At 42.4% G+C, this 19,941-nt stretch overlaps 1 protein-coding gene across 2 annotated transcripts in view; it reads left to right on the top strand.

The window, feature by feature from the left end:
• Positions 1 to 19,941, top strand: part of NGEF (neuronal guanine nucleotide exchange factor) — a 151,952-nt gene that overhangs the window by 105,040 nt on the left and 26,971 nt on the right. For both annotated transcript variants that reach the window (XM_088479259.1, XM_088479260.1), the window contains 4 exons: positions 3,963 to 4,237; positions 4,504 to 4,664; positions 9,887 to 10,039; positions 11,911 to 12,040. In XM_088479259.1, coding sequence (XP_088335385.1) covers positions 3,963 to 4,237; positions 4,504 to 4,664; positions 9,887 to 10,039; positions 11,911 to 12,040 — 719 coding nt within the window. The remainder of the gene's footprint in view (positions 1 to 3,962; positions 4,238 to 4,503; positions 4,665 to 9,886; positions 10,040 to 11,910; positions 12,041 to 19,941) is intronic.

Raw genomic sequence — 19,941 nt, 5'->3', positions numbered from 1 at the left:
GATGCTCATGAGGCTGGATAGAGTTTTGGCTGCTAATGTTTTCAGCCTTCATGAAATGACAAAATGAATCACCAAAGCTAGTTGTATTCGCTAATGGTTGCCCAGCAAGTCACTCCAAAAGCCCTAATTCAATAAGCTGTGGGTTCATGTTGTTCAATTAGAATATCCACACTAAGCTAACACGGGTCTCAATGGGGGTTAACGCAGCATTTAGTCTGCAGCCCCTGACTGGGTGAAAAGTAGGGACAAATCTTAATTTTAAGATAAAATGTAGGGACTCAGGGTCTGATTCCAAGATATATGCTAACCCGATGGTTAGCGTACGTCTCTGACAGTGTAAGGACTGAGTATGGTGTGTACTGTGCATGTGCAGGCCTCCATCTGCAAGTTCGCTCTGTGTCTCCATGCCGCGGCCTGATCATCAGGCTTCGGAATTTGGGTGGCAGATCGGGGCATGTCGTCCTCGTTTTTCAGGAGAGACGAGGCCATGGTCTGCATTGGTGGATGCAGATTTTCTGGCCTCATAAGCTGCCAGAAACCGGCCAGGCTGAGTACGTCTCAGCTTACGCAGCCTGGCCAAAAGAGCAACCATCCAAGGCAGCGTCTGCACTTGGATGGTTGCTGCACTTGGATCTCAGATGCAGCAAGGAGGTGTCTATGTGTCTATTTCATACACACCCCTCCTGCTGCAATCGCTTTGAATTGGCTGGTATTGCATAGCCTCTTCTCTGCAGCTCATCTCTGAAAAGGGGCCCTCAGTGCAGAACCTCTGGTACATCCGTCCCAATGATAAAATCATGCTCTTGGAAGAATTTAATTACCATACTTTTCCAATAATGACGTAATTTTTCAGGAGAATTTCTGTAAAAAGTAAAAAAATTGCCTTATTATGTGAGACCATACTTGCCTACTTTTGAAAAAGCATTTCAGGGAGATTGTGAAAGCAGCACCCATGAGCGCGGCGGTAAAGTGGGCGTGTACTATTACATCTGAGAGGCGTGTCATAATATTGACTTACATCGAAATTTAAATGAGCCCCAAAGCAGTCAGTAAGATCTATTTTTTAATGAAAACACACTGATATATTACAAAAAATGCATGTACAGCCATAGGGATCATTGTGCCTTATAATAGACACAGTATAGTGGCTGTTATTGTATATTCTTTATATTAGTGCATTTTGCCCCTATGCTGTGCCCCCTTCTTGTGTGCATTCCACCACGCCCCCTCCCTGGAAGGGATTAATGATTTTCCCCAGCCAGACTGTTAAATGTTAATGGGGCTTGTGGCAGGAACTCTCCCACCAGCCCGTTAGTGTGGCCAGACCATTAAAGGAGAGGGACAGTGACATGTGGGTCTGGTGGGAATACAGCCGGCATGCGCCGGAGGCACAGACAGTGGACCAGTTCTGGATTTAGAGACTTACCGTAGCTGCGCTGCCGTCAGTGCTGTGTTTTTGGAGGCAGGCTCAGGCAGCAGCGCTGCAGCTGTACAGTGTGAGGGTCCTCTGGTGTTTAAATGACAGGCAGCCGCCGCTGAAGGAGGAGCCGGGACGGACCAGGGGAGACCAGCGCCGCCCATTCCTTCAACACATGCTGGAAGCTGGCAGTCTGGAGGTGTGTGTGGGGGCGGATAAAGGCGGCCCGGGGGAGACAAGCACAAGTCTTCACTGCATACCCCTCGGTGCCAGTGGGAGGTTCGGAGACATGAGCGGAGGCAGATCTAAGAGGACTTCTCTCAGGTGGGGAAGCTAATATTCAAACCTGATTCCCTACGAGTCAGTGGGGAATCCGGGGTTTTGTTAAACTTTCCGGGGTAGCGGGAGACTCTGCAGTGAAGCGGGAGTCTCCTGCAGGATTCGGGAGGGTAGGCAATTATGTGTGAGACATTGTATGTATTTTTTTATGTGGTGTATAGATGGGAAATTAGTTTTTCGAAGATGGGAGTTACAAGTATTTTTCTCAATGTTTTTTTCAATTTGCTTTAAAAAATATATAAATCACACTACAGACATTTTACAAATTAATCTTGAGGCTTTAATTTGGTGAAAAACTTTTTTTTTTTTACTATCATTCTTCCACATAAAAAAAGGTAATATATTAGCCATGTGCCCCCTTTAAAGAACCTCAAGTACTTTGCTTATTGCCACTAATAGCCTTTTATAATGGTATCCATTCTTATTTGCCAATTTTCTGGGGTTCAGGGTGATTTTGCCGCTTTTTCATGCAACCCCCCCCCTGGCCGCACATTGTAGATTTCCAGCGTAACTTCAGCGATAAGCATTTTCTAATTGAGGAGCACAGGTCACTGGAGCATGCATGCCATGAAATAGCCTGCGATAAGGGCTTAACGTTTAACCGCAGTAAAATCTGACCATGCAGTTTTTAAATAGGGAACACCAGGTGTACAGATATCTATTCAGACAAGATGCTATAACCCAAAGCTACCAGTCAGATGCTGTCATTTTTATTTAAATAAGCTTTGATCTCTCACAAGCTAGAAAATTAACTCATTTACAGGGGTTTTCCATTTTAAATATGAATTGTGCCTAACCTACTTCCTTCGCAATAATAGTACATGAATGAATCCCAATCATAGGCCCCCATCATTCTTGCATTCAGGACTGGCGCCAATCACTATCCCGCACCCAGAGTTACTGATCAAAAAGTTTATTGCTTTTAATCATTCCTGTTTCCCCCAGTCAAGGGGGATGAAATGAGATTCTCTGCATCTCTCTGATAATGTAGGAAAAATAATAAGTTTCAAGCCTAAATGGCGAACCAAGAAAGAAATTAAAAGAGAATGTAATGCGTTCAGACTCATTTCTATATAAAAAAAACTGTTAATAAATAAATAAATAACACCATCAATGGTATACATCCTTAGTGGTCGTATAATGGTATACATGCATTAAAAAAATGCTTATGGGCCCTCTCATGCATGAAACAGTAAAGTGCATTTGCACTAGGGATGTGCAGGCTCGGATAGGTTCGAGTTTGCACGCCGAGTTCGGATTTTTCCCTCCAAAAAACGGGACTCAGAAAGAAGCAAAACGTCATCTTGCATGGACAAACATCATCATTCCTGGACAAAAGTCCAGGAATGATGATGTTTGTCCATGCAAGATGACGTTTTGCGTCTTTCAGAGTCCCGTTTTTTGGAGGGAAAAATCCGAACTCGGCGTGCAAACTCGAACTTATACGAGCCTGCACATCCCTAATTTGCACCTCATCTGTTCTATGCTGTATTAAAAATTTCTATAGGAGAATTTTAGCCAGCACTGTAATGATCCTAAACATGCGAGTATATGTATAGGATGATAGCTCAAGCAGACATTCATATTTTGGGTTGACTAACTCGACCTTAACACTATTGAAATGTTGGAAAAGCTCTCTACAACTGCCCAAAAACACTAATACAGTGACGCCGTTCTGTAGGAGGAATTGGTCAAAATACCTGCAAGTTAATAATCAGCAGATACAGGAAACCTTTATTTCAAGTCCTTGCTATTGAAGGAACCCTCCCGTTCCATTATTGTGTGGTATTAAGTAAACTATATTAAATACAAAAAATGTCACTTACCTGTGCAACCCCCTCAGACCCGACCCACCATGCCTTTTCACAGTCCTATCAGGAGACCCTTTTCTCGTAACTGGGCAGGATGTAGTGAAACTAGGAATGGCATTGTTAAGGCCTCTCCCCCATGAAATTGATATTCATTTGAATACAAATGTTTAGTTTTGTATAGAAAGATCTTTTAAATACAAACACTGAAAGTATTCATGCTTAGCGCAATACAATTAAAATACAAGTAACACTGTTAATAAGATGTAATGCACCAATGTGGTTCATATTTTATTCTTCACGCTGCCTGTGATTTAAATACACATCACTGATCATATACAGTCATATGTAAGCTGTTCAGAGGTTTGCTGCTAATTAATGTCGTCTTTCTTCTGGAGAGTTCCTGTACCAGGAATACAGAGATAAATCCACACAGCATGAGATTCAAGCTCGAAGACTTCAGGACAAATGTGCCCAGCCCCCTGAAACTCCAGATAGCCCCACAACCCCAGAAGCGGAGACCTCCCCACGCACAGAGTACCACAGGTCTAACTCCACTTTCAGCCGCCTACAAAACACCTGCTCTGGCTTCAACTTATGGCAGGATCTTCCAGAAATTAAGAACAGCAGAGTCCTGAGTGTGCTACAACCCCAAGAAATTAAACTTCAAGAGGTGAGATTGTGATTGGGAAACAAAATGGCCGCCATACAATGTGTCAGTTACCTGAGTAAAATCCATTGAAACTTGTAAAATAAAATGGTGCAATGGTCTAGCTTTGACCTGTAGTATGCCAAGCTACAGTATGATTCCTTACAGACTGTACATGTTGTTTAGTAATTTATATTTAGTTTTACAAAGCATATTTCTTTCTAGAAAGATTGGCTGTTGTAGGAAAATCAGGCATTTTGTTACACCGTCTTTCTCTTGCTTGTTCCCAGGCCATGTTTGAGCTGGTGACTTCGGAGGCATCGTACTACAAGAGCCTGCGCCTGCTGATATCTCACTTCATGGAGAGCGACAGACTGAGAGCCACCATACACCCGTCAGAGACGCACTTTATCTTCTCCAATGTGCTGGAAGTCCTGGCCACTAGTGAGAGGTAAGTGCAGGGAAATAAGAGGAACACCTGCATTATACTGTGTGTATAGCGTAGTGATACTGAGCAGAACACTTCTGCCACACTGATGGCTTACATAGAACTGGAAGTAATCGCATAACCCATTCTTACTCCTTTATTGCACTAAGTGAATGAACGATAAATGTGACCCCAGACTTTAATACCAATTTTACTAATTTCCTTTTCTACCTGAATCTCTTCTATTCAAAGAGGGAAAATTATTTTCTCTGTATTTGTCTTTTTTTTTTTTGTTACATTGTACACTGCAGCGATCACTGGATACACTCATTAGAAAGCGATTGTTTACTACAGATGTGTTCTCATCCACTGTGGCATCAATCTCACCTAAGCTGACCCTCTTGGCGCGCCAGGACCCAGGCGACTCAGCTACACCGTACATCATTCTCGCTCAAAATGTGCATCTTATTTGCATAAATAAAACAACAGGGAGTGACAAAACTACATTGCTGGCTTGCACGGATCAATTTGATGTGCGACTGAATCTGTACACAGAGTGCTACGATATCTGCGACTTTGTACATGTTTAAAAGTAATTGCTGCACAGCTAATGTAGCAGCCCAGCGACTGTAGTGCACTGTGGGCCTGATTCAGAGCCGGACGCAATTAGCGCTCACTCATCCAGAAAATAGGGGGTGGCTATTCAAATGAACCGTTCGCTCATTGCGGACTGTTCATGCCTCTAGGTCTGAACGAGCGAACAAAACTTGCGGTCTTTTTTTGGAAAAATACGCCCCCTGGCCGCTCGCATCCTACATCATGTCCGCTATTTATTAGATTAATCGAGTACATCGACCAGCGTATGAACTGCTCGCTATTCTTGTGGTTGGTTTTTGCTACCACAATCTTGCGAGCAGTTCTGGCTATACAATAACCCAGTGACGTGGTCAATGACGCTCCTGTATTAATTATGCACACCCTTAAAACGCCCGTTTTGACCTTTAAGCACGCCTGCATTCGGATCTCCACTCCCCGTTTTCAAGCACCTTCCCCTGTTACCACCCACATACGCCTCATTCTGTCACTCAAAATAGCAGGCATTCGCTATTTAGCGAACAAACGATTTCTGGCCGCACTGACTGGTTCGCGCATGCGTATTACTATCCGTACGCATGCGCAGTTGGGCAAACATCGCTCGGAGCGAACGAGCGGCCGCTTACGAGCGACTCTGAATCAGGCCCTGTGAGTGGTGTTTTTCTGCTGCTGCAATGCAAATAAGACACAATTTTTTTTTTAAATACGGTACACTACTCCTCTCAGAGCGGCTTGTGACATACGGAGTATAGACGCTAGGGGCCAAATATAATAGGGTGAGAGTGTAGAAAATGTGAGCGTTTAGCTGTATGCTCTCACATTGTTCGAGTTTTAGCTTCAAAATGGGAAAACATCTGCATGAGCGTTTAAATCGTGAATTTTTTGAGTCTGAAAAACATGCGAGTTTGCTCTATTACTTTGTTCTCAGACTTTATTACATTGGCCGAGTTTAAATAGTGTGAGAGCACTGTCACATTTCCTAATCTCTCACCCTATTACATTTGGCCCTAGGTGTATGAGGACACATCTGCTTTTCTATTGAAGAGGTGTCAGAATGTCAGACTGAATGTTAATTAAAATATGATGAACTCTGTCAGGACTGTTATATAGACGGTAGATGTACCTGCAGGGTACCCAATCCTAGAGATGGATCTAACTAATTGGGAGCTAGGAATGCGATCTACCAGTTCGTAAAAAAATGTAGCACCTCTTGCAGGTGCCTCCATCTCGTCCCTTGTATCCACATGTTTCCCATAAAACATTAGCACATTTGTGCAAAACAGATGACTGGCATCACAAAATGGCAAAATCACATTGATGGGAGCCACGTTTTGAATGGCACTAAACCAGACAAAACGAGCTATTAAAACCCTTAAAGGCCCCCATACATGGTGCGATATTGCAGCCGATCCGACGGATTGGTACGATATCGCTGCTATACCGTACCGCATGATATCGGACAGTGCGTGCTCCCGTGGAGTCGTACATCACACCTCCAGATTTTACTTCATGTTCACTTGATCTGTGGATGTGATGTATGATCCCATGCAGCGCTATGAGGGGGATGCCAGCATATCGGGCGGTCGGGCAGCGGATCGCTCCATGTATGGGGACCACCCGATATGTCGGCCGTCGCAGCGCAAGGTGCCTATCGCACCATGTATGGACACCTTAAGAATGACCCTTCATTGTGAAAGCACTGATATGATATTGAATACATGAGCCACATGCAGTATATGACGCTTATGCAAAGTATTTATGTTCATTCTGTTGTCTCTTATAGTATAGTATAGTATAATGAAGAGATGAGCAAAGTTGTAGTAAAATGTCATAATCAAAAAATAACACTAAGACATAAAGCACACTTTCTTCTACATGAATAAATGACACCCAAGGTGATAGAGAAAACAAAAAAGTAATCACCATCAAGAGCTTAGTTCATTCGTTCTCAAAGGATAAATGCTGTTGATGAGTTGAATTAACTAAGCTCTTGATGGTGATTACTTTTTTGTTTTTGCTATCACCTTGGGTGTCATTTATTCATGTAGAAGAAAGTGTGCTTTATGTCTTAGTGTTATTTTGTGATTTTTTTTTTGTATTTGTGGGTGTCTATGTGGATGCACGCCTTTTCACTGAATATTTAGCAGCATTTTCTTATTGTGCATTCTATTCAAAAATGTATATATATTTTACTATTGTAGCAAAATGTCATGAAAATGTAATTCCAGGACAATGTAGTCTGTCCCACAGAGGTGTGATACAATATTAGCCTTCCGCTTCTGTGTTACCGTCCTGCACTGTGGGCCTAATTCAGTAGTCGACACAAATGCAGTCGCAACTGCAATTGCCTATGGATCGCAGTTCGGTAAAATATGCTAATGCCTGCCAAAGCACAGCCGACATAAAGACGCCCACTGCTGCTTTCTCATATCCGTTCAATGTCGCACTCCTGCCTAAACATCGGTACCATCGACATACATCGGGCAATCACGCAGCAGTTACAACTAGTCTGACTACCTGCAAACACTACAAGTCTCCTCGCACGCAGAGAGCGCTCATGCTGCGAATGCAATCGCTAATTTATGCACACCCATGAAACTGTGTTTAATCAGACAGTCACGCCAACGTTTTTCAACCACCCCCCGTCACAACCTCCAAACACTGACAGCCTGTCACTCAATTTGCAATGGATTCCTCTGTACGTCCGTAATCGCAATGTGATCGCTGTGCATGTACAGTGCAGCTTATATGCATGTGCAATGGCAAACAATCGCTCGATCTGCGTCCGTAATCGCCATTGCGTTCGCTGCTGAATCAGGCCCTGTATGTGTGAATTCTGAATCTCCTGGTCAGGGCCGAAACTAGGATTTTTGTACAGTAATTTGGCGCCCCCCCATGTAATTCCCCCTGCAGTAGTGCCCATATTGTAATGCCCCCATAGTAATGCCCATATGTTAATACCCCCATAGTAATGCCCCTGTAGTGCCCACCATACAGTAATGCCCCTGTAGTGCCCATGCTCCCATATTAATGCCCCTGTAGTGCCCATGCTTTCATAGTAATGCCCCTGTAGTGCCCATGCTCTCATAGTAATGCCCCTGTATTGCCCATGCCCCCATAGTAATATCCCTGTAGTGCCCTTACAGTAATGCCCCTGTAGTGCTCTTGCCCCCACAGTAATGCCCCTGTAGTGCTCATGCCTCATTAGTAATGCCCCTTATTGCCTATGCCCCCATAGTAATGCCCCTGTGGTAATGCCCCTGCCCCCATAATAATGCCCCTGTAGTGCAGTTTATTAAAAAAAAAAATACTTACCTTGAACCCCGCTCCTGCATCCAGCGTCGCGTCCGGTCCGCCGGCTGCTCCTTGGAACTATGGGGGAGATGTCATGACGTCTCCCCCATAGTGCCCGTGGGGAGAGCCGGAAGCTGGAGTTCGGGAGAGAACTCCAGCCTCCGGCTCCGGCTACACCGCGTCGCTGCAGAGAAGGACCCGGGCGCCCGCTGGTAATAAATATTACCAGCGGACGTCCGGCTTGGAGCCTCTCTGCAGCGCCGGGCTGGAGGTCACTGGCACCAGGTACAGCGGCTCACCCGGTGCACGTGCACCTCCAGCCCCCCCCTAGTTGCGGCCCTGTCCTGGTAATAACTAGTCTATGATTAGAGCAGTGACAGAGACTCCCATGCAGAATGAGGCAAATATTCTGTGGGAAAGTTTATTAAAAGTTGTCTCATTTCTAGTGTAACACGGGAGACTTTAACTTGATTTTTAAGTATGTCATTTTATAACTATAAATCTATTTTGCCTTATATCTTCTATAAAGCTCTTATAAAAAATACACTATTGACACCGGTAGCAATAACATTGCCCTTAGTAATATAACTATAAAACTATATAAAATGCTCTGGTTTTTATGAAGACTGATGAATCTTGCAATGAAGCAAAATGCACCTAATTTCATGTACTTGCTTCTGCTTGACCACAGATAAGTGAATGTTACCATTTTGTGTCACTTTATAGCTATACAAGTAAGTGCTAAGTATACCGTACACTGGGCCTAATTCAGACTCGCGAGCGAGCGCTGAGCGCTCGCAAGCGGGTCGATGGTGCCCTAATGCACAGGCGCACGACGGAGGGAGCTCCGTCGTGCACATGCGCGAGACCCGTATGGCGACAGCCAAGCTGTCGCTATGGGTCTCGCACCAAAGGGGGCGTGCTGTCGATGGTGAGTGACAGCACGCCCCCTTTGGTGGGCGTGCTGGGGGCGTGGCTGCCCAGACGGAGGCGTTCCCATGGGAACGCCTACTGTCTGGGGCCGGCCCCACTGACATCACTAGTGATGTCAGTGGGAGTGCTTTTGGCTCTGATAGAGCCAAAAGCACTCCTGGGCTTGCAGCAGCGAGACCCTACTGCGGGGTCTCGTCGCAAGCCCGATGGTCGCAATGGTCTTGACCATCGCGACCATCTTTTTTGCCACTCGCATAAGCTGTGGGTGGTCACCCACAGCTATGCGAGCGGCCAGGAGGCCGCTCCAATTTTAGGTAGGAGGGCCCTGATTCAGAGCGAGCGCTCTGGTCAGAGCGTCCGGCTCTGAATCAGGCCCACTATGCGTCGTTACATCAGCCTGACTGCTCTTGGCTTTGTGTTCTTAGGTTTCTTTTGGATCTAGAGCAAAGATTTGAAGAGAACTTGGTGATTTCTGATGTTTGTGACATTGTGTACCAGCATGCAGCCAATCACTTTGGGGTCTACGTCACCTACGTCTGCAACCAGACCTATCAGGAGAGAGCATACAGGAAGCTGCTGTGAGTTCAGCAATGACAGAAATGTAAATGTAACTAAGCAACCTCTGTCCTCCCCTTCACGTCTGTAATAATGCATCTCTACGTCTAGGGCAGTGTTTCTTCATTATTTGTATATTGCATATTCTGTAGCATGATAATGTGTCCTTACCATTTATCACACATAAATAGGAAATATTTGTTATCAACCCTAATCAGTAAATAGGTGCCTATCACCACAGAGAGAGTAAATGCTTATTGCTGCAGTGGGCTGGAAGTCTGGATTTTGAATTCCAATTCAGCTTAGAAAAAAAAAAATGAATAAAAATTATGTAAAAATAAGTTTAAAACAGTTATTTTACTATCTCTTTAATTTAGAAATAAAAAGCTTTAGTTTAAATAATAAATCTTATTTCCTTTAATTGTGCTCAGGACGGCGTTGTGATAGGGCAACAGTGACAGTGTATGTACGGCTGCTATACAAAGGCTGTCGAAGCCTTTACCAGAGAGAACTGCATCTGCGATACCCGGCTGTAGCTGTCACTGTGTATATTCCCTAGAGAAAAGGGTTTTATCTGTGTAATAAATAGGCCCAATGCAGCAGTGTTTAACCCATAGAATTATTGTGTCACACTGGGGGAGATGTTCCTAGCTGTGGAGAGAGATAAAGTGGAGAAGTTGCCTATAGCAGCAAATCAGCTTCTAGCTGTCATTTATCTAGCACAGTGTTTAAACTGACAGTTAGAAGCTGATTGGTTGCTTTGGATAAACTCTCCATTTTATCTATCTCCAATGGCTCAATTTAGTAAAATAAGTGGAAGCTGATTCATAATTATCGTTTTTTTCTCTCATATTTTGGTTATTATATGTAGACTCCTGCCTGGACAGACCATGCGATAAAGGCATGTCCCGACGAGGAGAAAATGGGGGTGCTGTGACTTGCTTTCCTGCTTTCCCCAGGGACAAGATACATAACGCCATCCAGAGATAGTGTTATGTTTTTGAGACCAGCATCGCTTCTCCCAGCTATATAAATAGCGTTTGTGCGCAGCACCCATTGAAACCTATAGAGGCTGCACAAATCTATTAGCAGCGTGCTGTGCAGTGGTGCTCTTTGCTTCACAGCACCTTATGGCAATCTGATTACTTCCTAACAGTCTCTGTAATGCTGTGACTTGGCACTAACACTGTGCTGTCACTCAGAATAGGATCTGACAGGGAAATGGGCAGTCTCTCTCTCCACACTGATGTGCTGCTGTCACAATGTAAATTTGCCCTAGAGGTGTGCCTCATTGTGACCAGTTCCTGGTATTGCATTGTGGTCAGTCCCTGTCAATACCTAATTCCTCTCTAGCAGTATGCAGTTACATTATGGCCAGTCCCTTGTATTGTATAACCAAAGTTACATTGTCCATGATATTGTACTGCCACAGCCTGATTCCTCCTTAGCATGTGCAGTTACATTGTAATCAGTCCCTGGTATTGTACTGCTACAGCCTGATTCCTCCCTAGCATATGCAGTTACATTGTTGTTAGTCCCTGGTATAGTACTTCCACAGCCTGATTCCTCCCTAGCAGCAGTGAGATTCCTGTTTCAAATAATATCTGCCAAAGTTAAGGGTTCATTGTCTAAATAGTTGCACATTTTCCATTATTTTAAAATTATTATATAGTGTAACTTCATCCATCTGAATTAGTTACAGGTATGGTCAAGTTCCAAACTATAGGGGACTGCCACATGGTGAATCTTGAGATTTTCAGATTATGTAATACATTACCACTAGTTTATCCATTCTACTTGTGTCTAAGTTGCCCCATTTATCCTGCGTTATTTATATTGTCTCTTTTTTTAATAATCTGTTTGTTTGTGTTTCTCATCTTCCTGTGAACATCAGTCAGGAAAGGCCAGACTTCCGGGAAGCAGTGGCACATTTGGAAACGAATCCGATTTGTCGAGGGCTTCCCTTCTCCTCATTCCTTATTTTACCTTTCCAGAGGATCACACGACTCAAACTGCTGGTGCAGGTACTGTACAATACATACATCTAACCAAAATTGGTTTAACATCTAATTCAGCAGAGTCAGGGACAGTGGCTGGGCGCACACCGCCTCTGAATTATCTTTTGCAGCAGGGAAACATAGCCTTCGGTGGCAGTACCAGCCGCATATTCTGCCCAATGGCCTTGGCTCAACCTTCAGTACAGAGCCAGAAGTGTTAACTAACCAAACCAATTTTTCTAAGCAAGCAGTAAAAAAATATGAATTATCACTTTAGAAATAAATGCCCTAGTGATCTTGTGAAATGTGAACGGGTTTCGGGGGTATTTATCAAAGATCTCTTGCTGGGACAGCAGCTCACTGTCACTTCACTGCCTATTCTGACCATGCACATGTTCGGCGGTGTAATTTTGCAGAGGTTTACGGCGGAGGCTGCGGGAGAGGGATCACAAGATCCCCCTCCTGGGAGAATGCCTCCATACTGTAGGCACGTCTCAAAATGGCATAAGCCATCGAGGCCAAGCTACGCTATTCGGAGCTTGGGAAGTAAGGGCCAGCGGTGGTCCACATTGAGAACAATAGGGACTGTGGTCTGCCATGCTCTGATAGATTCTGCATTAGGCTATTGTTAAATAGACCATTCAAAACTGCAGTTTCCACATGATTTAAGTAAAATGTGGCTAGATAAATGGCCCCATATTAGTGAATCACATTTTGCAATGATTTGGGGGTGATGTATCAAACCTCAGAGAGAGATAAAGTGGAGAAGATGCCCAGAGCAAGCAATCAGCTTCTGTCATTTAACAGGCTTTGGTAAATAAATAACAGAAGCTGATCGGTTGGTACAGTATGGGCATTTTCTCCACTTTATCTCTCTTGAAGGTTTGATACATAGAATGGGATGCATCAAGCATTACATTTTGCATAGGATGCATCCCGCCGCGCATAGCATGCATGCCGGCATTAATAACGCTGGTATGCATGAAGAAAATTGTAAAGGACAGTTCTTCCGATAAGCGTTGTCCTTTGCGATAGAGGGACTTCCGGGTTTATGACCCAGAAGTCCATCTGCACATGCGCAGAAGCCTGCGCTGGCCGTCGGGGGTGCTGGGAAGGATCTGATTGGATCCCTCTCACAGCACTTTGCGTAAAGAAGCCCATAGGCTTCTATTGGGTAACGCCATCGAAAGATGATGTTACCCATCAGGTCCAAGCTGCAGAGTGCTTTGCTTTCTGAAACTTGGTGCATATGAGTAATGTGGTCTCCACATTATTGATGATAGTTCATTCCGCTCATAGTGAGAGATTTCTAACTTCACTTACATATTGAGCCACAGAGGTCCCACTAGGGGCACATTCAAACTGCACTGAAATGCTGAAGGAAAGCATCTTGATATGATTTAGGTGCAAATTCAGATACTGACGCTGGACCAATACTGCCTCAGCTCCGGACACAGTGTAGGGGAAAGGCTGCAGCCGTTTTGGGGAGGTGATAGAGACCTTTGGACAACCTCCATTTCGTAGGAGTGCCGAGGTCAGTGACTGCGTCTTTCGTCTTTACCGGCCTTGGCAGCGGAGATGTGCAGCCATATTGAATAATCTTAGGGTTACATGGCACCACTGCTACTTTCTTCTCCATATCTTCCATTTTCTACTTTCTTCTGCTTCTATTATTTATCCTCAATATAGAGAAAATGTAATTTTCACTCATTTAAAAAATCCCATCCCGATAAATTAAATCACTTTTTTTTTTTTTTTTTTAACCAAAACTACCGAAAGAAACCAATATTTTAATTTTTATCTAAAAGCCAACAGAAATTTTTGTAACATTTTTTTTTTTTTTTTCGGTTTCTTCTACTTTTATTTATTTTATTTTTGGCAAGCTGGCCACAAGCAGCAAATATTATTCAGACTGATATTTTTATTGACTGTAATTATTGAATATGAATAATCAGTCTTTGTAATATATGATGTGGTAACATTATTGCTGAATAGTTATTTGGAAACCACAGCAGACACTTCCTAAGAGAGATTTTATCCAGAGAGTGGATTCATAGCACATTGCGCTCTCAGACATCTCTTTTTAGAACATCCAAATTCAGCAGATTGGTGCTGAATAAATGGAGTGTTGTTCCCTGTAAACAGACTTGAGAACAAGTTCCATACAATATGCTGGTCTGTGTTTAGCATAACATGAACGGCTGAGGAACACTGGTTTATTGATTTATGGCTATACAGAAGATTACTTAGGGAGAATGTAATAGGTTGCAAATTTTCTACGAGTTTATGTTTACTGGAAATTGCAGCGAGATTCTGATGAATTTCCATTCAAAGTCGCCAGATGTAATAGAAGGCAATTATGAGGATGAAAATCGACATTGAGAAAAATCACTGAAACTACATGCGTTCTGAGCTGTCTGTCCAGGCAGAACATAATAAACATATATATTACTATGTCACTAATTAACACAATTAAGGCATCCCAAAAATAATAAAAATATTGATGAGCCACAAATATTTAAAGATTTTATTATTGGGGCAATAATGTTTAAAAATCATAGCATTTCAAATTATGCGGACAATAATATTTGTATGTTAATTGGAGCCATATTAAGTCATTAATGATGGAAGTGCCAGCTATATTACTAGCATGAATGTATTAACTAGTTAACATGGCCTCAATTTACATAAAAATATTATTTTCTTCATAATTGTACATGTTTTTATTAACATTGTTGCAGCAAGAATAGTTTCATTAACAAATTATAACCTATTAATATATTTATTATTTTGGGGGGTCTCTTGTTTGAGTATTAAGCGCATTAAGTGACAAAGTAATGCATATGTTTTACTTGGCTCTTTATTATGTTCTGCTTAGACAGATAGCATGAAATGAATATAGTTTCAGCAGTCTCGCCGGCCAGAGACATCTCTTTTATTCTCAGTTTTTTTTTTCAAGTGCATTTTCAGCGACTTTATTAGTTGTAGGCTATTACATCTGACAACTTGTATGTTTTACATTTAAAAAAATTGGGACTGCACCTTGCATTTGGTTGAGAATGATTCTGGCGGATTCCTGCAAACTTTACTCCTAGTCGCATTGTATTAAATACTTGCTGGAAACTCACTAGTTTTCAAAATCCGAGGCTGTTACATTCCCCCTTGTCTCCTATTTCTATAGCTCAGCGTTACCAGATAATCCAACTGTGGGCCTGATAAAGTATGGATCGCATTTGCGTAATCACACGCAACAAAGTTGCGAAAATATGCTACTGTCTGTCACAGCTCAGCCAGCATAGAGACGCCCACTACTGCTTTCTCACATCCGTAATACATTACAGTCCCGCATATACATCGGTATCATCATGCACAATTACAGCAGGTCTGACCTGCCGCAGAAACTGCAAGTCTCGTTGCACGCAGTGAGCCCTCAAGCTGCGTAGGCAATCGCAAGGGCTAATTTATGCACGCCCATGCATCTCTGCGATGGATTCATATGCACGAGTGTAATCACAGTGTGATGCATATGCATGCACAGGGGTTCGGTATGATTTACCCCGGCAGCCCGTCACAGGTGGAAATCCCAAACATCGGAAGGCAAGTATAAACTAACCTAGTCTACCCCCTAACCCTAACCCTTCCTTGGGGATGCCTAACTCTAACCTCCCCCCCCCAAGTGCCTAAACCTAACCCCCCCCCTTCCCCAAGCCTGACTCTAACCTCCCGAGGGGTGTCTAACCCTAAGTCCACCCCGGGAACCCTAAACCTAACCCACCCCCATACCCCCACCCCCCCCCCCCCCCCGCGCGGCTGTACACGCCCCGGCATCCCTTCGGTCGGGATGCCGGGCGCCAGTCTCCTGGGTAGGTAAAATGATAGGTGTCGAGATTTCAACGCCTGTCATTTAACCCTTGCCGGGATTTAGCAGTCGGGAAGCTGGCGGTCGGCATTGCGTCCGCCGGCTTCCCGACTGTTTCCCCATGCGCAGTACTGAAAAATCGGCCGATCTGCGTACGAAGTTGCAATTGAGTATGCTGCTGAATCAGGCCCTGTGTCATTTACCATGATAATCTGTACATCAGCGGTTACCTGATCCTATTTCATAATGTGGAGACATTTTTAGTAGTATTATTCTTATTAATGCAATTTTATTTCCAGAATTTAGTCTGCCTTCTATCTTGTGACTAGTAACAAACTCCTGGTTCCCTTTACTATATTATACTCAGTGAAGGAAGTAACCTAGTTGGATCTTTGTCTACTGGACTAAATAGTGGCATTTAACATCAAATATTGATAGACTTGTAATCAATCCAAAAATAATAGTGCATAGCACACAGTTGATATCTTTTCAGGTCTGTTCTCCATTCTTGCTTATGCATCATGCTTTGGTAACCGTTTCTTGTCAAAAAATCTGTTTTCGTTCCCATTTTATCTTGAAACTGTGTTATATTTATATTCTCAGTATGCCAATTTGCTATGCCATTTTTATTCAATAAGCATTGTGACCATTTGTCATATTAATCTCTATTTAATAGTATTCTGTCTTTGTGTTATTAAAGAATTTACAAGTTAGATAAATGTATGACATTACATTTATGCAGGACATTATTGGTTTTAAAGTAACTCTGATTGGATTAGGTTGCGATTTCCAGTCTGGGAGAAGTCGGGGAACTAAATATTAGTAGTGGTAAAAGTGTGTTTATTAGCAAAAATTACATATAATTTTGTTTTTTATTAAATCTTTCAAATACATAAATCACACATGTCAAGTCTGTGCAAGCCATGACATTGATGTTCATACTGTTAGTATACAGTATAAAGTAATTTGTGAGGAGGGTCCTTGCCCAGGGCTGGCCCTGACCAATTTGGTGCCCTAGGCAAGGGGGTGTGGCCTTTTATAATGCTAGAAATAGGATTTCTACTGGAAATTGCCTGCTGAAATGTAACAAACATACATCTGCTGTGACTTGAGAGATTCTGAAAACTGACCATCCTTCGCAACATTTGTAACCATGGAAACAATAAATGCAGTCCACAATTTGCATCTATGGTGAGAGATGTTACTAAGAAAATGCGATTATAAACAATTTATCTGCTAAATAGTAGTAACAGTGAGTTTCCCAGTTTACAAATGATAATGTGAGGCCAATTTCAAGCTGCACGCATCATTCATTAGGCCGATTAATCACTGAGGGTCTGCGCTTTAAGTACAATGCATTGGTTATAAGTTTGGGCAAAATGAATTTGGACTATTTGCACGTCCAAGTTTTGTCAGTCCATGGTAAACAGGTAAGCAAGAGTTGCACAAAGGTTCACACAGGGACACATGTTGGCGCTGTCTCTCTTTGTGACCTTGTTTCTACTGACAGTCATGATTTCTGCACAACGCTAATGAATTACATAGACCATTACAATCTCAGGGAAAATTGCAGAGTATAATCTTCACAAATGGTCTCACTGCTTATACTCCAAGTGGCTGTAATTACCGGCTACCCTCTATTATACATTAATACTGCATACACATGTGCTGCTTGAATATGTAGTATTTGTGGTGTTTCAATGAATATCCGCTGATATGCTTTTACTTCTATATACTACTGTGATATAATAATGTGGCACAACTTACAGCTCTCCTACCACTGCTGCTAAATACAACCTAAATTAAATAAAAGGCGCTGTCAGGAGCAGTTTGATCCAAGTAGCTGCAAAAGGAGGTAGTTAGTCTCCTAATTAAATGAATATAAAGAGCAAAAGTGCAACGCTAAGTATAAGATAAAAAACACATTTAATAATAAATAAAAATAAAGAATAATCCTACAATTCTATTAAATGGTACATTAAACCATAAATGGTTGATTGAGCATAGGCACAAAAATCAATAATAAGTTGACATGCATGTCTCACAAGAGCTTGTAAAATAGAAACACCCTAATTAGGCACAAGCTGGGATGCACCAGATCAAGTATTGAGAGTAAGTCCCGTTCAAAAATTAGTGCTTATCCCAGTCATAAGGATACTCTACCATAACACAGCCAGACGTTTTGGGATGCACAGAATCCGCCTTGAAAAAGCAGCCAATCCGGCACGGAAACGCGTTGGTGTGACACCCATCTAGGCAGCAGGACTTTTTCACTGCTTCTCTGAAGTCCATTGGAATTTCCACATAGCAGTATCCCACTTACCACAGAACTGACTGGTAAATGATGAATTGTTTTTTTTTTCCTTTTTTTATATAGTCCAGTGACTATTACAGTTATACTTTAATTTGTAATGTAAAGGAAACTTTGATAATTTTGCATGTGTGTACATGGCCGGTTTTAGTCGTGCTTGTTATAAGTCTATCAATAGAGTTTAAGATGTTCTCGGTACCTGACTTGAATTATCGGGCATATGAACCACTACATTTGTTTATTAAAGTTCCTAATAACATACTAAAACATAATGGTGGTAGATAGGCCTGAACAAACTGTGACTGATAGCTGGCAGTGTATGCTGGGACTTAGAATTTCACAACACCTAGAGAGCCACAGTTTGTCCAGGCGTGACTTGGATCCTTCACCCTGTTTTATTGTCAGTGTATTATTGTTTATTGTCAGTGTATTATTATTTATTATCTATCACTTAGCAGTGGATCCATGTTTATGTGATTATAATGGGATGAGTCCCTGGTGGCCTATAAACACAGTGCAGTATTACTGCTATGTAGAACACAGAAAGCTGTTCAGATACAGTGAAGCTGTTAATCAGCATAAACAGGATTATTATGAGTTGTGGATCTCCAGAGTATCATTCTACGGCTGTTAAATCACTATGTGCTTGCTATTAGCTACACAGCTTATTTATTATATTAGTTCAGCACGTTTCAGGAGAGACAGATCAGATGGTCTAGTCCACTCCAAACACATTTTGGAATACCTTAGCCCAGTGGTACCCAAACTGTGCACCGCGGCACCCTGGACACTTGCAGGGGTGCCTCAGGTTGATGGTCCAGCACCAAATCAAATTATTTATGGTCAATGTAATGTAAATATGTGGACAAACAAAAGCTCAAACCTGTCCACAACCACATAACTGACCCTAAGGATGACAAGTAAGCCCAATTTACTTCAATTTACTACTTTACTACATTTGTTTCTGAATTTCTCAATATCAAACGTTTGGTTTAGGGGTGCCATGAAAACAATGCTGTTACTCTAGGGCACAGGTTCTCAAACTCGGTCCTCAGGACCCCAAACGGTGCATGTTTTGCAGGTCTCTTCACATAATTACTAGTGAAACTGTTAGCTGCACCTGTGGATCTTTTAAAACGTGTCAGTGACTAATGAATACACCCGTGCACCTGCCGGGTGATCTGCAAAAAGTGAACTGTGTGGGGTCCTGAGGACCGAGTTTGAGAACCACTGCTCTAGGGCGACGTGATTCAAAAAAGTTTGGGAACCTCTGTCTTAGCCATTAGCCACTGATACCATTTTTCACACAAAAAGATTTGAATTGTCCATACACTTCCCTATAAAAGACTAGAAAATGTTTCCAACATATCTCGTGTTACAATATTGAAGTACTACTGGTCAAGTCCCCTTCTGATTCTTTATAACTCTACTTCTCCTACCAATTAATTGTAGGCACATTGTTATACTCTTTAGTTTTGGAATACTTCTCCTACCCATTAATCATAGGCACATTGTTATACTCTGTAGTTTTTGAGTACTTCTCATACCCAGTATTTATAGGCACATTGTTATACTCTGTAGTTTTTGAGTACTTCTCCTACCCAGTATTTATAGGCACATTGTTGCCATTCAGATTTAAGTTTTATTTCTTACGTGTAAGAAGTCTGTGTCAAAGAGATACTTTGTATTTTTCATATTTTTTTTTATGTGTTTTTCATGGGAATGGGTATGATATCCCGGGTGTCGGGATGATGCTGG

This window comes from Taudactylus pleione, unplaced genomic scaffold, assembly GCF_031769625.1.
Source record: "Taudactylus pleione unplaced genomic scaffold, aTauple2 ptg000229l, whole genome shotgun sequence".
Lineage (NCBI taxonomy): Eukaryota > Metazoa > Chordata > Amphibia > Anura > Myobatrachidae > Taudactylus > Taudactylus pleione.
The sequence above is the reverse complement of the archived record's forward strand: the minus strand, read 5'-3'. Positions and strand labels throughout refer to the sequence as shown.